Here is a 17,971-nt window from a genome sequence, read left to right as displayed (position 1 = left end):
ACAACCATTCTTATTTTCAGGTGATTATACACTAATGAAAACAAAATGAATATTATAAATCATTTCTGCCAATAGATCCTCCTAAATGTTATAAACCTTTAAGAGCTTTAAAAACCTTAAAAAAATATGAATACAAAACAAATTAGAACATTGAAGAAAGAACTATCAGAGAAACCGTGCATGATAAAGTGTGTCATGGTGTACTAAATATAATATATATATAAATTCAGATTTTAAGACACTATTCATTGGGATGCATGCAGTGCTGAAACAATTGGGCAATTTATAAATTGACAGAAAATAGTTTTCAAAATTAGTTGTTATTGTTGTTTACAGTATGTTATTAATAAAGAAATAATAGGACCCCTACTCTTACTTTGCGCAATGACAAGTGCAAAGCAGTCTTGGGCACACGGACTGTGTAGCCGTCTCCAAACCCACCTGCTATTTTGGTTCATGTATGTGCAGCAGTGCCAAGTACAAAAGGGCTGCATGAAGTGGATTACAGATTCGAGGGCGTGTTGATTAATAAATACACTCTCAGCCAGTCACGTCACTGATTCCATTACTTTGAAACAGCTGAGCCAATCACAGTGACGCATGATGACATAAGCTCAACAAATGAAGAATCGGTGTCTCCAAATAATCCGATTGTTGTCTGGATGGTGCAGAGCGACACGATGCGAACACACAGCACCGCCAGTCTGCAGCCAGAGGCAAAAGGTTTTTGTGACAGCTAATTACATAGTTAAAAAAGAGTTCGGTGAAGTTAATACGATTGCATCAATTTGACGTTATTTCAGTCATAACTCTATTGTATTTCACATTGTAAATGTGTGTAAATTGTCACATCACATCTTTAAATGTGATACAGCAGCATTTGCTATGTAATACATTTCAGGAATAAAATAGGAACTGAAGAAATCTTTCTGAAAAGAAGTTGGAAAGGACATAAAGCACAGGAATAATAAGCTCCATGCGACGACTCCTGAATAAACAGCAGCGAGTTATAACTGACAGTCTGGTGTGTGGAGGTCTGTGTGGTTATGGTGTCATGTACACACGATTTAATCAAGGTAAACACAGTGGACAGTTGTGCGTAATGGCACTATGCTCTTTCATCTCAAATCAGAGGCTATAGACGTATTAATGAACTGAAGGAGAAGCTTTTCATACAATACCAAGCAGCTGTAGGTCACAAATGTAGCAAGAATAATTCTTATTTGATTTATAGATAAATGGAGAATGATTTACCAACGATCCTGCTTTCCCCAAACTTAAACGTTATTTTTTGATGCAGATTTTAACACGTGCACTGGCTGGGGTGTGTTTAATACAATTAGTGTATTCATGTTTCAAGAATTATGTCATTTTTGGTCTTGTTGACAAAATTCATCTGATTGGCTGCAGATTGATGTTGCAGTAAAAGCAGATAATTTCCACCAAGGTACCAACAACTCGCTTTGTGCTGCCTAATTTAAATGAACCTTTCCAACCCTCCACCTGTGCACCATGTGCTCTGTGCTGGGCACCAACATACTATACAGAAGAGAATGCTCTGAGAACTGCTCATGCTTGTCATTGCACAACCACAAAATAGGGCCATAACAGTCTACAGCTACTCTAGCGGCTCTGTGAGGCTGAAGGTACTCAGCTGTGCTTTTAGTTCAATGATAAATTGACTCACACTGACAATGCTAACATGCTGATGTTAAGCAGGTACTGCACAATGTTTGCCAAGTTCATCTTCTTAGTTAAAGATGATAAATTCATCCTCTGGAGACATAAAGGTGTAGACAAGAATTCAATAGCAATGCATCTAATAGTTGTTGAAATATTTCAGTCTGGATAATGTGGTGATGATCAAAGACAGACCAACACTGCCATCCCTAACCCACTAACATCGCTAAAAAACACTGGATCATCAGATTGAAGCCTCTAAGATGTGAAATTTGTGGATTTACAACTTTTATCTATTTTATATTATTAGAAATGGAATATCCTTGGACTTTGAACAAAGCAGGCAAACTGGGGAACGCACACCTTTATGCCTTTAATTGATAGTGATAGCTGTCAGATCGGAATCAGATCAGTGGTCAGTTGTTAAAAATGGTTTCTCTGCCGTCTAGCATGGTGTACTAAACAGTAAGGAGAAAGTGCATTATCTTTATTGGATGTTTTGTTTAGATGTTTGAGTTAGACTTAGGGCCACTGCAGCAAGGACTCAGCCTTGGTACATGGGGCACCAGCTCTACCACAAGAGCTATCAGGATGCATTGGTGACATTGGCACTGGGAATTTATGGGCACTTTTCCCCATTTTGACATTTTATACATTATCATTTCCATAGTGAAACCAATCATTATTTTTAGCTCAAGGTATGTATATCTCCTTTCCATTCGTCTGTCCCCGTAATATAAAAAACACATGAATGCCACTTTCTCCTTCCTAGAATGCAGTCGGACTACCTGTAAAATTACTGATGTTTGCCAGGAAACAACACATTGTTGGTAATTAGCTGTAGACTGAATCATGTGTGAAGAGGGAAACCTGCCAGTCTGCCACATCAGCTGTGGTGTAGTGCACTTCCTCTGCCTACAGGAAATGACAAGCATCACTTTCAGCCATGCTTGACTGGACTCTTAGCAGCCAAGCCAACAGAGACACAAAGTTGTGTGTATTAGTGCATGTGTTCGAGTGTATGTGTGTAAGAGAAAGAGTGAGGGAGCAATTACTCACGTTTTTGTGTGTGTGTGGGTTTTCATTGTGTCTAGACACGTATGAGTGCTTGTGTGTATTACAGTAACATGTGTGCGTGCACATAAATTAGTCCAACAAACCTGTGAATAATGTGTGCTATACTGTCTCTGTGTGCTTGCCAACTTCCCTCTCAGACAAATGAAGTCACGTTGTTCTTCGAAAGCTTCTATATTATGAGCAATGCGTTCCTACCAGGGGCTATGTGTCACAGCTTGTGTATATGATGCAAACCCGTCTCACCAAGAACCTGCCAAATGTATGTCAGCACGATAATCGTTTTAGCCACCGCATGTGCAGTCATCTAGCTAGCAGCCATTTTAATCAACAGACATAAATAGGCATGATGGCAAAGGGACAGATGCAAGCTGGATTTGTTACATCCACAGTGTAATATTGAGTCACCTTGGCTTACTGTATTTCTGTTCTCATAAATATTCATCAACTGGGGCTTGCCTGCTGGTTGGCGTGAGCTGTGATTAGTCAGTTTGTCAAGTCAATTTGTCAAGTCAGTTGTCATGTTAATGCTAATGTTACAAATGTCACATCCACGTCAAAATATCGGCGAGAATTGACAATAAGCCTCGGCACCCCGGTGGCCTCTGGGTTAAGGTGCCATGAATCACAAGTCCACTGTCCTGGCCATGGTCCTTTGTTGCATGTCATTTGGGATCTTTGTCTCACATATGTTCCTTTCATTTCTCTACTGTATGTAAGTAGAGTAATAAAGTGAAAATAGTTATTAATAAAATAATTAAAAGTAAAAGAAAATTGACAATAATGTTTTTTTTGTTTCTTTTTCATTTCTAACCTGATTAATCAAACAAACGCAATATAATTGGCAACTAATAAACTAACAAAATAGGTCTGGTGTTGTGTTCACTGACAAATGTTTACCCAGTTGGAAAGACAGCTGAGCCAATTGGAGCTCTGTGGGTGGGATTAGGAGCAAAGACGTCATATCTTTGTGCGAAAGCCAGAAAATGGCAATATGTTGATAAATGTAAACGAGATGGATACAGCTATGTGAATAAGTTGTTGTAAGTCAATTTAGACAGAAATAACAACTCTTTAAAGGTCCAGTGTGTAGGATTTAGTGGCATATAAAGTGTAGTTGCAAATTACTACAGTTTCACCCCGAAGAAGAAACTAAGGTGGCCCACGGAACGTGCAAAAAACGCTATCTAGAGACAGTTTTTGGTTTGTCCCTTCTGGGCTACTGTAGAAACATGGTGGTTTAACATGGCAGACTGCATGGAAAGTGAGCTACAGAGTCTGTAGATAAAAATGGCTCATTTCAAGTTAACAAAAACTGAAAAATTAAAAAAATTATACACTGATGAAAACACACCTATGAATTTTATATTCTATTTCCGAAATGGAATGACATTTCATATAATCGATGATTGCTGGAATAAAACAATAAATGATAACATTTTAATCAATAATGCTCTACTTCAGTTTTGTATTCCTGACCACATCCCTGTGGGAGCGTGAGCAGGAAGGGAAGGAGCTGACAGGGTTCCCACCCGCTGCTCAGAGCTTGTGTGTGGCTGCAGACAGACAGAGCGGAGCTGGTATCAGTCTGCTATGATGTGAACAACATGGCATCAGCATCAGCAGCACTCAGCCGGCCTCACAGAGCACACAGTGTTCACTCGCTGAAGACATCGAGCAGAACAGCCTGTACCAAGAACAACCTCACAGCTGTCAGGTCACTGACCACATCTGTCAGTAGAGCAGATATTGAGAAAAGGATCAATAACATCAGTGAAAGTGATCAAACTAAAACCCCCCTGAGAAAACAACCATCTGGATTAAAAGTCAGGTATTCACCTGAGTCATTAGGGTTCACAATCTGGGGACCATGAATGTCTGTACAAAATTCTTTGCCAATCTATCCAATAGCTGCTGAGGTATTTCAGTCTGGACCACGATGGTGGACCAACAGACCATCGACTGATATACATTGTCATCCACAGGAACCATGCATGGTGCTAGCATTGCTAAAAAAAAATACAGAAACAGATTTGGTGTGAATTCACATACTGAAGTCAAATGTGATCAAATGTTTGACCTCAGGCCTCAGGTGCAGTAAAGTACAGCCCACATATAGAACCACACATTCACAAAGACACAAAACCAGCCAATATCAAGCACCCCTGTAACTTCAGCAAGGCTACGACTGTCAGACCTATGTGATCAGACAGTCGCATTCTGGCAGTCGTTCAAAGGCCAACATTTATTCATGCTGCCGGGTGAGAGCATAAGCTAAAGTGACCGGACCCCTCTGTAGTCTCTGCAACTATACTTTGAAGCCTCCTATTGTGTTAGCCCCGTCGCCTGAGAGGCACATGAAAGGAAATCACAACTTTGAAGTCGACACAAGCGCAGATTCTAGCCCCGACCACTTACGGCCCGAGACTGGTAAATCAAATATAAAGATAAATAAATAAAAACAACTGCCCTGGCCTCTGTTTCCCTGGAGATGACAGTGGGATTATTGTTCTCAGTGACTTCAGCATAGGAGCCTTATATTGCGGTTGCCATAGAGTTTGCACGGGCAGTAAAAGGCCGTTTGAGGCTTTGGTCAATAACAGCAACGACTGGCTATCAAAGGCCAACCACTGAATCATCCACATGTTACTGACGCACATTAACAACAAAAACATACGGTATAAATTACTAGCAATATATTCCCAAATTTAACACATTGTCGTACTGAGCTCAATGTTAATGCAGTTTGCTTTTGACTTCTTCTCGATATCCCATCTGAATGACTGAGTATCTACGTGTACTCATTTGTAAGAGCTATATTTAAGTGCATAAGCTGCCCCAGGAGGAATCTCTGAATTGATTACAGAGGGTAATAGCAAAGGAGACACAACCAGACACTAATAATTCACAATGCAAACTTTTTGTCGTATTTTTCAGTAGAAATCTCACAAATATCGAGTGTACCATCTGAATTAAAAATGTGAATACTGAATGACTTTTGGATCCATAGTTACACATCCCATCTATATGTCAAAGCATAAACAGTAAAAAAAACTGTTGATAAGCATGCAGACATATGCATATACATATGTACACCATGTGTCTGTGTTCTGTTTTGACCCTGAATCTGCTTTATCCACATCTGATTAGTGGTTTTACCCTAAATTGAAAAGCCTAACAGGGCACATAAATTTGGACATCTTATATAAATTACATCTGCAGCAACGTTTTTCTTATGTAACAGTGTTTATCGGCACTGTCCCTGTTTAATTATTGAACAATTAAAGCAAATAAATACAAGTTGTTATTCCTACACATGTGAGAAGCCTAGAAACAACCAATTAATACAATGTTTCATGAGAATATGTCTATTAAAAGAGTTGTACGGCGTTTTAGTATTGAACGTCCATGTCACAATTTCAAATAGCTCTCGCACACTGTAAAGTGTGCAAAAAGGGTGCATATAACCCCGAACCGAAGCCCAGGGGTGGTCCAGGCAAAGGTCTATGGTTGACACTGTACATCAATTTACTTACTGACTTATATTACTGTGTATGTATTTACACGATAAATAAATATATTGGTTCAGTCAAAACACTTTGCCAGTCACACATGCTATTAATGTAGAGCAAAGCTATGTCAAAATTTCTCAGCAAAAATCAGTGGATCAATAAAGAAAAAACAGGGTGCAAAGAGAACAAGAAAATGAAATAAGAGGCGATGGCAAAAAAAAGTGTGAATTCACCAGGTATGTTAGGCGAAGCTGAACGTGGCAAAGGTAAGGAGCTAGGCAGCATAAAAACAAAACTAGCTAGCTAACCTTTAAGTAACATTAGCACATGTACTTTCAGTGTGTAGGATTCAGTGGCATCTAGATTTGTAATTGCCGATTGTAACTCCCTTGCTTCAACCTCCCTTTCCGAGGACAAATGAGAAACTACGGAGGCTACTAAATGTGTAAAATCTATCTTAAGTCAGTGTTTGGTTTGTGCCTTCTGGGCTGCTGTAGAAATATGGCGGTTCAACATGGCGGACTGCACAGAAGGAGACCCGCGGTATCTGTAGATAAAAAAAGCATCATTCTCAGGTAACAAAAACAATTAATATATTCAGGTACTTATAAACTACTCACTAACGAAAACCTACCTATGAATATTATATCCCATTTCTGCCAATAGATCCTGCTAAATGTTACACACTGTATCTTTAACTAGATTTAAAAACACTGCTGTACTGCCTTCATAAGGCTGCTATATTGCAACTTGCTGGAGGCTAATGGCCTGTGTTGGTATTAGACCTTGCCTCTAGTTAGAAAAACATCTTTTTCCAACTCCACACTCTCAGACTGCTTTCTGTTTGTGATACCCAGGTGATGTCACATGAGTATTTCCTTCCTCCTCCAGAGCCACAGAAGATATTAAAAACTGTCTTTTAGAACTGATTTCTCTTCATGGTCATGACATAAAGTATTATACATCATTTTCTTGGCTACATTTCAAAATGTAAGAAACCACTTTTCTACACTCCATGGCTTTAAAAATGATTTTACCTCAACTGATTCTCCCAGTTTCTCTTATTGAGTTTGGCCTCTGAAATGAGAACAAATGTGAGTGTCATTTAATCCCTTTATTCTTGGATTTGTTTTTTTATTCTTATTTCCAGCCACTGAGTCATGATTCCCCAGTTTCTGTGAGCATGATGCTTCATACTGGCAAATGTTAGAAATGCTCCAAAAAAGAAAAATGGTTTTCTAAGTAGAGCAGCCTTCTCACCCTTTCTCTTCATGTCACGGACGCTGTCGTGCTCAGCGTGTGATTGGCCGTGTCTGTGCTCCTCATCAGGGCTCGATGTTTCTGGGCTGGCCAACTCAGTGTTCTATTGATTAGGCCTTTGGCAACCCGGCCAGATTTATTCTCTTATTAGGGGCTCCTAATGCCTGATCAGGACAGATTAAAGGTCTGCCGCTGCCTCCAGCTACACTATCATTTAGATCCTTTCATTAGGATTGGGTGGCTATATCAATATAATTATCCTAAGAACTAGCACTGGAATTGTACAAAAGGCAGAACTAATGCAGCTTCTTAGCAAATTGGAAAATAAAATAAAATACATTATTGACTTATGTAATATTAGATGATTAATAGAATAGAACTAAATATGTCTTAATTTCAAACAAAGCAGAATTATTTATTTCCCTTCTCGTAGCAGAGCCACAATTACATCTTCTAAATTAGATTTCTGACCAGTACGATCGATAAAAACCCTCACCAGTCACTTCTGATTGATTACCCAGCACATTTTAAATAATTTTTTTAATCAATCATTCATGCACTGATTGATTGCATCCAACCGCAGTAGTCTCCAACGTTTGTCTGTGGGTTTCTCGCTGAGCGATTTTTTTTGTCTCTTTCTACTGAAAATAAGTAATCATTTCATCATTTATTCCATGCTTAACTCTAATTATAGTCCCTAATTCTTGCCTGCAGGCTGCTCATTCCGTCTGGGGATGACACAGGACAAAGTAGAAACAGATTTTAACACCCAGGTGTGAAGTAAAGTCTGTTTAATCCTCTTAACTTCACTTAGGGAGGCTGAACCTCTGAGGACATGGTTAAATGTCTTTTCTGTCTTTTATCATTTGCCATCGGGACAATTTCTCCAAGGATCAGATTTTGCTCGTACTGCGATCCAGTGAACCAAACCGCATCCAGAGGTGATCTGATTGATTTCGAATTGATGTGGGCTCGGTCCGGACACCCTCACCTCCACCTCGACCCCCCCGCCCATCCCAGATCCCACGGGAGCATGTTGAGCACAAAGCAAACAGAGCGTCACACACACAGAAACCCCTGATCACGCCGAGACACATTATCTACTGTGGTTGCTTGGCAACCAAACGGAGACACACATATACACAACATAATGGTTCATTTGTATCCAGCTGTGTCAGCAATGGGTAGCCAAAACTGAAGAGCTATTTCTCTAGCTTTAGTTTCTGAAGAGAGGAAAAACTCTGGAACAAAATGCTTGGATTTTAGATACATGACACACTGTAAACACTAAAATATTGACATATTCCTTTAAGCTCATTATCTGCTCAGATAATCTTATTTTAAATAATAATATAAAACAACCAGAATGCAAAGCAAAATGCTAAGCACTGGTGTCTTTCTATATGAACATAATGGAATTCAAGTGTTCTTCTCCAAGCAACGTGCCTCTGAGTGATCTCAGCATTACATTCAAAGAACGCCTCCTTTCATCTTCCAGCACACATGAATTCTTCCACTGTGTAGGTATTGCAGGGGAGCATTAAATCCAATCACAGCTCCAAACACAATCTTCCCACTTACGTGGCACGTAAAAGAAAAGACATCTCTTAACTGGTAATGTGCTGGCTATGGTTTGAACAGAAGAAAAAATGTTCGTGTAAGTGTTGGCTTGAAATGCATGAAGTGTAGTTTCGAATTCTAATGTTCATTTACGAAGGAATTCAAAGAAAATTAGGTCATTTATCCATAGCTACTCTCTTCCTTCTCATTTTGATTCGCCTGTTTTTCCCATCAGACCTCAAACACTCATGGTCACTGCCTCTCTGCAATCTTTGTTCTGTTCCTCATTCAATAGGCACCTTCAGTAATTTGTTTATTGACTTTCTGAAATAGCCATTACAGCACAACCCGAATCTGGACCTCATACAGCACAAAGGCAGGATAATGTCTCTCTGCTCATAGATTTAACAATCCAAAAGAAGAATGAACTGGAAAGAAACAGGTGCATTGCTAAAATGGTATGACTCTTCTTTTATAGGCATCGAAGAGTAACTATGGGAAAGTGGATTAATAAGCTACTTTTACATCGTTGTACTGCTGCTTTCATCTAAGTAAAAATCAAATGCTTCAGCCAGCAGTGGGAGTTAGTAGTGAGCTGATCAACATGATCTGCACTGATAGAGCTTTGCAAGCTTCTGTGAGGAACTTTATGAAGTGGTGCCTCTTGTGGAAGCCCCTCGCAGTACTTTTATCCTGCATTCAGAGGTGTGAACAGACTATAAGGAGCAAGGGGACCAATCTACACAATAACATGAGAATCTACTAAGCAAATCAGTTGTCCCATCAGCACCTTGTTAAACAAGCACTTCAGGCACAAAGATAAGCAGATCAACATTTCACAATTGTCTGATAATCTCTAACCACAATAAATGTGTCGGTTAATGATTCCTGTCTCTTTGAGAAAATAAGGAAATTGGGAAAAAATTGATACAGGAGGTTACCATTAAGTGGAGGAACTGAAAGTTCAACAACAAATGAAATACGTGAAAGTTGCACTTGAAATAATATCTTGCATTCAACAAGAGCAAAACAAGCACCAGCTTAAAGACATAATTATTTTTCCACTTCCAACTTTATGCTGACAGCCTTCTCATAAAAAGCAGAGAAGGAGCATCATACCGCCTACCAGACAAAGCTTCAGTGCTGCCTAACTTGAAATCCCAGCAGTAAATACTCAGAACTATTGACCTCACCATTGCCCTGTTATTGACTCCTTTCTGATAATAAGAAACACAGGCCATTACATGTCTCCAAAGCCCCAGAATCTGACAGCTTCCCTGCCAGGCAGCCACTCTTGTCCAAGTCCCCAAAAAACAACCTTCAACTCTTTCAGCATCTGTCACAAACCTCTGTGGTCCACTTAGCTAATAACTGTCGTCATGTACTTATTTCTGAAGCACATATATCAAAATAGAAACATGCATGTATTGTATTTTCCATTTTTCATGCAGGCGTTGAGCTGTTAAGTCCTTTGAGTAGGGCTGGGTAATATGGTGTCAGACAAGATTTTCTGAAATTCCTAGGCTGGGTTGCACCAATGAGGGCTCCTTTTTAAACCAGATCAAATCATGATTTAACTTTAAATTATGTTAAACTTTAAATCTATCCTAAAATTAAGAAAGATTAAATTTAAACCTCCCTTTAAACATCAGTTTAGTTTTATTATATATATATACATATATATATATTTATCATATAACCTAGATTTGACTTCATGCTGTTGCATAAAGTCCAACTCCAATTTAAAATGTGATCCAGTATTAACGTTAAACTTACACTTGGGGAGGTTTAACTCTTAAAATGGCTGCCTTTTTGAGATGGAGTGAACAAAATAACCAAGTCCCTCAACTAAAGTTAAGGGGCAGACTCAACCCAACTGAGTTTTATAATGCTGCTGAATTTGTCTCAAGATACCAGTTCAGCAAGGAAACTGTAATGGAGCTCAACAGGAAGATTGGACCAACTGTCAAACATGGCTGCGAAAGAAATGCCATTTTACCGCCAACGCTCCAACTCCTGGTGGAGACTTAATGCCACTGGATGTTTCTAGAGGTTGGATGAGGACCTGTTTACTTAAACTCTATTTAAAATTAGTTTTTACATCAATAAACTTCACTAAACAGAGATTGGTTTCTGAATTGTGCAACAAAGCTCCGCTTAATTGTAAATCAGGATTTACTCATTTAAACGTAGTTTTGTTAAACACTGATTTAACTGATTTAAGATTAGATTTGTCTTTGTTGGTACAACCCCACTGGGAAAACCATTTCTTTATGGACCTGGCTTTGTGTAGGGGAACTGTCATGTCAAAACAGGAAAGGACTTTCCACAAACTGTTGGGAGCAAAGTTGAACAGCACAAAATATGTGAACAGTCGAGCAAAAGCAAGAACAGAAATTAAAAGGCCAAAGCAACAAATATTCAACACATTTCTTCTCATCTTTTACAGGCTTGTGCTACTTGTTGAATAACTTATACATGCTTGTAGGCAGAGGCTCTAACTAGTAGAAGGTGATTCCACTACATTCTCTCTCAAGGCACTCACAGATACACACAAAAGAAACCACTCTCTCGCTTATGACTTCCATCTCCAGCTGACACACCCAGCGGGTGAGGGACTCACCCCGTGAGGACGACCACGAAGTCCATTACATTCCAGCCGTTGCGGAGGTAGGAGCATTTGTGAAATGCGAAGCCCAGGGCGATGATCTTAATGGCAGCCTCGAAACAGAATATTCCAATAAAGTAGGGCTCTGTGTCGTCCTACAGAAAGACAGAGAGAATCAGAGAGAGGATGAGAGTGACAGAGGAAGATCTTTTTGTTAGAGGTAAGAGAGTGGTTAATGAAGCGTTAAGTGAAAGAGAGGGGGGTCAGTAAAGGGAGAGAAAGAAAGAAAGATGGCTCCTTTCACTTCTTGCACCAGTATTAACAGAAGTGCAGGAAGTGGAGCCCTCTTCTCTGGATGAAAAGAGAGTAAATACTGTGAAAACAAATATTCACACACACAGCATTATCTTAAGGGCATTGGTAAATCAATGGAGTCTCGTGCCTGCTCATTTAATGCATTCAGAAAATTAACTTAAATTGATAGTAAACCATTACATGTGGAAAATAAAATATTCCACTAGGACTGTATTCTGTGTGCACAGACTCTAAAAGGGGCAGGGCCCAGAATGAAAAAGGGGTAACTCTACTGAACACATATTTTAGGTAGGAGCTTATGTTTAATTTGTGCCCCATTTTCAAAACCAGAGACATTGATATAAGAGAGGCTCTCTCTGGCTGACTATGGGGTACCCAAGCCAACCAAAAAAACATTTGGGCCAACTAGTGGAATACCTGGGTGAAAGAAATTGCCAATTGACCAAGCAGAGCTGTAGAAGGGCATTTTGGGCAAAAAGATAAGCATGCTTGGGCCTGACCAGTGGGGCATTTGGGTGAACTACAAAGGTACTTGCACCTCTCCTGTATGACATAAGGCCAATATGACTTGGAGCATGGGCATGGGCAAGGCTTCCTGGGCACTAGATTGAAATTTGGACCAACCAACGGGAACTTGGGTTGTTAAATAGCTGCTCTGGTGTGACATTTGTGAAAAAATAAAGCACGAAAGTGGGAGACCCTTAGGGGTCACTAGAGCCAATCAAAAGGGCACTTGGGACAAACACAGGTGTTTTTCCAGAGGGGGGATCTGGGCCAACCAGAGGAGCACTTGGGCCAATCAGAGAGATGCTTGTTCAAGTGCCCTTCTGGTGTGTTATTGTGAGAACAATCAAGGCACTTGGAGCTACCTCTCAGGGCAAACAAATAGGGGCAAAAATGATAGCAGTTGGGACCACCAGAAGGGCATATAGATAGGACAAAGGGGTACTTGGATCAACATTCTGCTCAAGTGCTGCTCTAGTGTGACATTAGAGCAAATCAAAAGCACAGCATCATCCCAACAGGACAGAAACATTCTTCTTTGAAAGGGCACTTTGGCATATGCACAATGCACATGACTGGACGTGATTGATTTGAACATGCTGCACTAGTTCCTAAAAGTGTCAATCAACAGTGCGCTGCAGTTTGATCATTTGCACTATGTGGCTAGGTTAACCCTGGGCCTAGCCTAGACTAAGCCAACTGGATCAGACACTTATGACATGACACTTTTTTCATTTGCCTCCATTAATATCTGCAAGAGCCTGGGGCAATGTGCAGGGCATGAGCAGAGGATATCTCACGCCTACGCTAACCTCTCCCCCCTCGATTTTTCTCTCTCGCTCCCAGCATACTACAACCTGACAGTCAGTGCCCCCCACCCCCAGCTTCACCTAGCCTCAAACATAAATAATCATGTAAAAGCAGTGTGACAGGCCTGAGATATATAAGAAATGTGACCTTTTCTATAGCGCAGGCTGACTGCAGTGAACATCCAGTAATAATAGATATGTTGCACAAGAGGTACTGTATCAAGCGTGAAGGCTGTGGTGGCAAAATAATGTTTGTTGTTGTTGTTGTTGAGAAGCAGATAAGCTGTTCCTGGCCAATAAGAGAAGTCGTAGGATGGAGCATGCAACATTTCAACAACAGTGACAGGCATTCAATGTGACATACAGTATATTCATTTTGGTATGCGGTAAAAATACAGAAGATTCACAGACTAAACAACTGAATGTCTTCTATAATGACAGGGCTGGAGGGCTGCTTGGATTAATGTCTGTACTAGTAGCGTGTTAACATCTATTATACATACATTTAAAATACTCCTGAATTATAAATACACTTGCAGAAGCCGGCTGGGGAAATCCCCAAGGATCATGGCGCTAAAGACTTACAATGGATCTAAAATACTCTTACTGAATAGCTTCTATCATCGCCTCCACTTACAGCACGCCTCCTACTCTGTTGACAGAGCTTCATAAATAATAGCTGATCCCTTGTTCTAATTAAAAGGCTTCTTGTTGTGTTACATCCTTGAGGTGGAGGAGGCAGGGAGAGGATGCTTGTTTTCTCCTTTGTGTAACCACTCTAATCACTTTCTCAGGTGCTGAATGCTACATTTCTGTTTTCCTAGATGCAACATCTTCACCGCTGAATTTGCATCTGAGATAATTCGAAGCAAGAGCAGGTGGTTGAATATGAAAGGAATTCATTGACCTATTCACATCACGCTGTTGCTCTTTGTAATATTTTCTGGCTCTCTATTTTTGGACAAACTCCCCTGAGCTACAACACCTTCTAGAACACGAACAGCAAAGTGCTGAACCATGAAGCTACGTGCTACTCAGTTTTGTTTTGTGCTTCTCCCTGGTACACGGGGCGGGATATGCCACTTGACCTCCCCGTGCGGCAGTCTCTCTGGCTTCTCTCTGAGACTGGTTAGCTGTGCAACGTGACTGTCACAGTTCAAATGTTGATTTAAACTGAGTGCATATGTGAGCAGCTGTGGGAACAGGGAGCAAAGGGATCAAAGCTAGCTCACCGAGAGGCTCTGCTGACTTACAAGATAAGAGCTGAAGGGGAAGAAACAGGGACAAACACACAGGGTGTCCCACAGCCTGATGAGTGAAAGGCGCTGCTGCAATTAAGCTGTTGCAGGGCAATACCATGTAACTCTGGGCATCTGGCGCTACTGACAAGGGTTGAGAAAGTAAAAGTGGGTGGTACCTTTGATTTGTTGAAAGGTTGTTTGTGTAAAGGAAGAAACCTCAAAGACAGACACGATGAAGCACTTACCAGGCGTTCTGACATGGGGGTCTTGTCGCTGGCAGGTAGATGCTGCTCCAGGGCCAAGACGATGCAGTTGGCAATAATTGTAGCCAGGATCATGTACTCAAATGGAGTGTGAGGGTTAAGGAATATTTCACAGTGAAGTTGCATTCATTTCATTTCACAGCAGAATCATAAATCATATTTTCTTATGTTTAAAGAGAAAGTTATACCAGCAGTACAAGTAACAACTCAAGCATGGTAACCCAATTTAGTCTAATAAAACAGTTAGCAGACACCATTAAATTGTATAGAAAAGCTAAATCTCCTGTATTACCCTGTATGAAAAATGCCATTAAAGTTACATTTGGACATGTTCTTTCCACTAAAACATAAACCTTCCATCAAGCTCTGGTTGAGGGCTTTCTAGAAAGAAAGCATCCTATACATGTGCTTGTGATGCTTCCAGATGGTTGACCATTTCCAACCATTTTCAATGGTTGGCTCATTCTGCAATCCATTTTCAGTGGGTCATTGCCCGCAGGTCAGGGCCTATTGAGTGCCCATGCAATGCAAGGGAATAGGAAGCTTATGACCATTAAAGCCGAGATGTAGAATTATTACCCATAAGACACTATCCCGATTATGCAACCAGAATGCTGTTTTCCTGACAGTGAATTTTAAAAGGAAATCAGTTCAGTGGCTACTTTTACTATTTTATCTGTGAGTTTCAGTTGTCTGTGGGGGTTTTTTCGGTCCTGTGGAGTGTGAAGATCAAGTGGTATCAGCTCACAGAGGGAATGGATACATTGATAATCATTATTATTCCACTACAGTTAGTGTTGTTCTCACTGTGATCCTCAGAGCAGATCCAGCTGTCTGCTTGTGTTTGTCACACAAGCTCTGGCTTTCCAGCCCTAGGCTTTTCACTGCAAAAAGACATTCTTTCATCTGGTTTTTCTCATTAAAAGGATTAAGAATGCTTACAACTTATTCTATTCTTTGACTTGTTTTGAATCCAAATCACCTGCTTCAAGACTTCAATTGTTTGAATAGCTTTCAAGCCTTTGGCATTTCATTGCCAAACATACTGTTGCAACTGCCCTAATTGGATTTTTGAGAACATCTGTATGAGCAGAAGAATTGTCTATTTTAATCTACAACTGAGTCTCAATTTTGATTTCAACAAAATATGCACAAGACTGAAGATTATTTAACTTGTTTTCAGAACAAATCACAGATGTCAAGACTTTTCTTTTAAATGTCACTGTGCTCGTGGGCGGCTATTGTGAAAATAATCGGACACTTTTTCCATCTTGACATGAAAACGCCTCAGAAACACACTGAATAATGCCGCCCCAGCAGAACCTCTCTCTCATTTTAACAGAGAAAATATGAAGATCTGGAGGGTGACCATGACTCGACTCGTTGGAGTGGGCATTTTTTGCAGCGTTGAAAGAGTGGCGTGGAGCGCTGAGCGTGGGCGACTTCAGCACCATGGAGAGAGCTCCTAACTAAGACAACGAGGCGGTGCAGCAGCCCTGAACCTGAGCTCTCCTTCAACCACAATAAACTGCGCTTTTTCCTTAAGAACGACACGGCTGGAGAGCGCGGGGCGAGGAGCGCAGCCGGTGGAAGCAGCCACATCGCCGACGGAGCGCTGCCCTTTTTACGCACGCAGCTTTTTTTATTGACTTATTGACGTCGATCAATAACGATGTTTGACCATCATTAACTAACGCTGAGATTGCGTGCGTGCCGGGTACACAGTTCACAGCTGACATTTTGACAAAAGAACTTATCAGTCGACGTGGAGGCTCTACATTGAGCTGGGGACAGAAAAGGCAACACAATAGGCGGATGTGAAGTCTTTTCACAGCCAGCAACCTATTGAGAAACGTCTTTGTGTCATGTTGAACAGAGATAAGAAGCGGAGCGACAGGTGCAGCCGGCGTTGCGCGGGCGGGGGGCGGGCGGGGAGCACTGACTGACGGGACGCTGTGGTCGAAAGAAACCGGTCTGTCAAAAAGGCAAGGGCCGGTTTTCACCAACATGAACCACTATCAGCACCTAAAGGACAGGCTTTACAGGCTACACATGCACCTGCTGTGTGGCGCGTGCTACCGGTCAGGGAGGATCATGGCCACCGTCTGTTATTCGCTTTGCATAATACCTTCCTGATGAGGTTTGTCCTCCGGGGCGGAAGATGAAGAGGGAGCGGTTGACCGTTAGGCAGCTCTGCCGGACGGGTATGGGGTTGTACAGGGCCATGGTCCGGGCTCTCTGGGCCATCGACTGCTTGTACACCCTCTGGCCACCCGGAGCGCCACCACCCCGGGCTCCCCCTCTCCCGGCGCCCGGTCCACCTCTCCCTCCGCCGCCTGCGCCTCCTCCATAGCGGGTGGGTAGATCTTCTGCGAAGCGAGCCATTCTGGAAACGCACAGATCCAAAAGGGAAAATCCAAACTGGTGTCAGTGGAAATGGAGGGGAGACGCATCACAACAAACACACTTCATCCAAACCACAGCTTAGCGTTAGAGTGTACAGAAGGCGCTGCGTTTGGGGAAAAGCAAAAGAAGGTGGCCTCATTGAAAACCATGTTCTCTTGATCCTTTCAATTCATTCATCTTCAGTGGAATTTAAAACCTTAAAAGTTTAAAGCGATAACGCACTTCAGCTGTAAAAAAAAAAAAAAAAAAATGAGTCACTTCGCGGAGGCTGTTGCATCCATAGCAGCCGGGCTCTGAGTGGGGAAAAAATAATCACGCTGAAATAAAAGCAGATCACCCAGTCTCTGTCCAAAATCCTGACAGCATCGTGTCAGCATCCAAACACCAGTTGAAACGTTCAGGGTGACTGTCAAAATAATTAGGAGCGCCAGAAAACACTGAAATTCTTCTCTTTCCCCCCCAGCTGAGAGCAATAATAAGACAAGCCAATCCAACACGAGCAGTTGTCCTGTGATTTCTGTTTGATCGCTCTCTGTATGGGGGCTGAAGGCTATAAAGCAAGTCCTCAGTGGAATAAGGAAGAGCGCATGTGACCAAAATGGGCCTATCGGTGACTGGAGCGTGCAGACGCGCTCACCGTCCGTTGGCTGGTTTTATAAGGAGACTATAAAACTAATGAAGTTCAGAAAATCCCTGCGGGTCAAAGCATGAGCGTTAATCAATCTTTATTTTAGCATCA

At 41.3% G+C, this 17,971-nt stretch overlaps 1 protein-coding gene across 1 annotated transcript in view; it reads right to left on the bottom strand.

The window, feature by feature from the left end:
- cacna1bb (calcium channel, voltage-dependent, N type, alpha 1B subunit, b) overlaps window positions 1-17,971 on the bottom strand; it is a 161,422-nt gene that overhangs the window by 140,554 nt on the left and 2,897 nt on the right. Inside the window, exons 2-4 of the mRNA XM_035668513.1 lie at window positions 16,931-17,212; window positions 14,809-14,920; window positions 11,710-11,849 (exon numbers count right to left, since the gene is read on the bottom strand). Coding sequence (XP_035524406.1) covers window positions 11,710-11,849; window positions 14,809-14,920; window positions 16,931-17,212 — 534 coding nt within the window. The remainder of the gene's footprint in view (window positions 1-11,709; window positions 11,850-14,808; window positions 14,921-16,930; window positions 17,213-17,971) is intronic.

The sequence above is a fragment of the Morone saxatilis genome, unplaced genomic scaffold (genome assembly GCF_004916995.1).
Source record: "Morone saxatilis isolate NCDOM2014 unplaced genomic scaffold, NCSU_SB_2.0 Contig21, whole genome shotgun sequence".
NCBI classification, from domain to species: Eukaryota; Metazoa; Chordata; class Actinopteri; family Moronidae; genus Morone; species Morone saxatilis.
The sequence above is the reverse complement of the archived record's forward strand: the minus strand, read 5'-3'. Positions and strand labels throughout refer to the sequence as shown.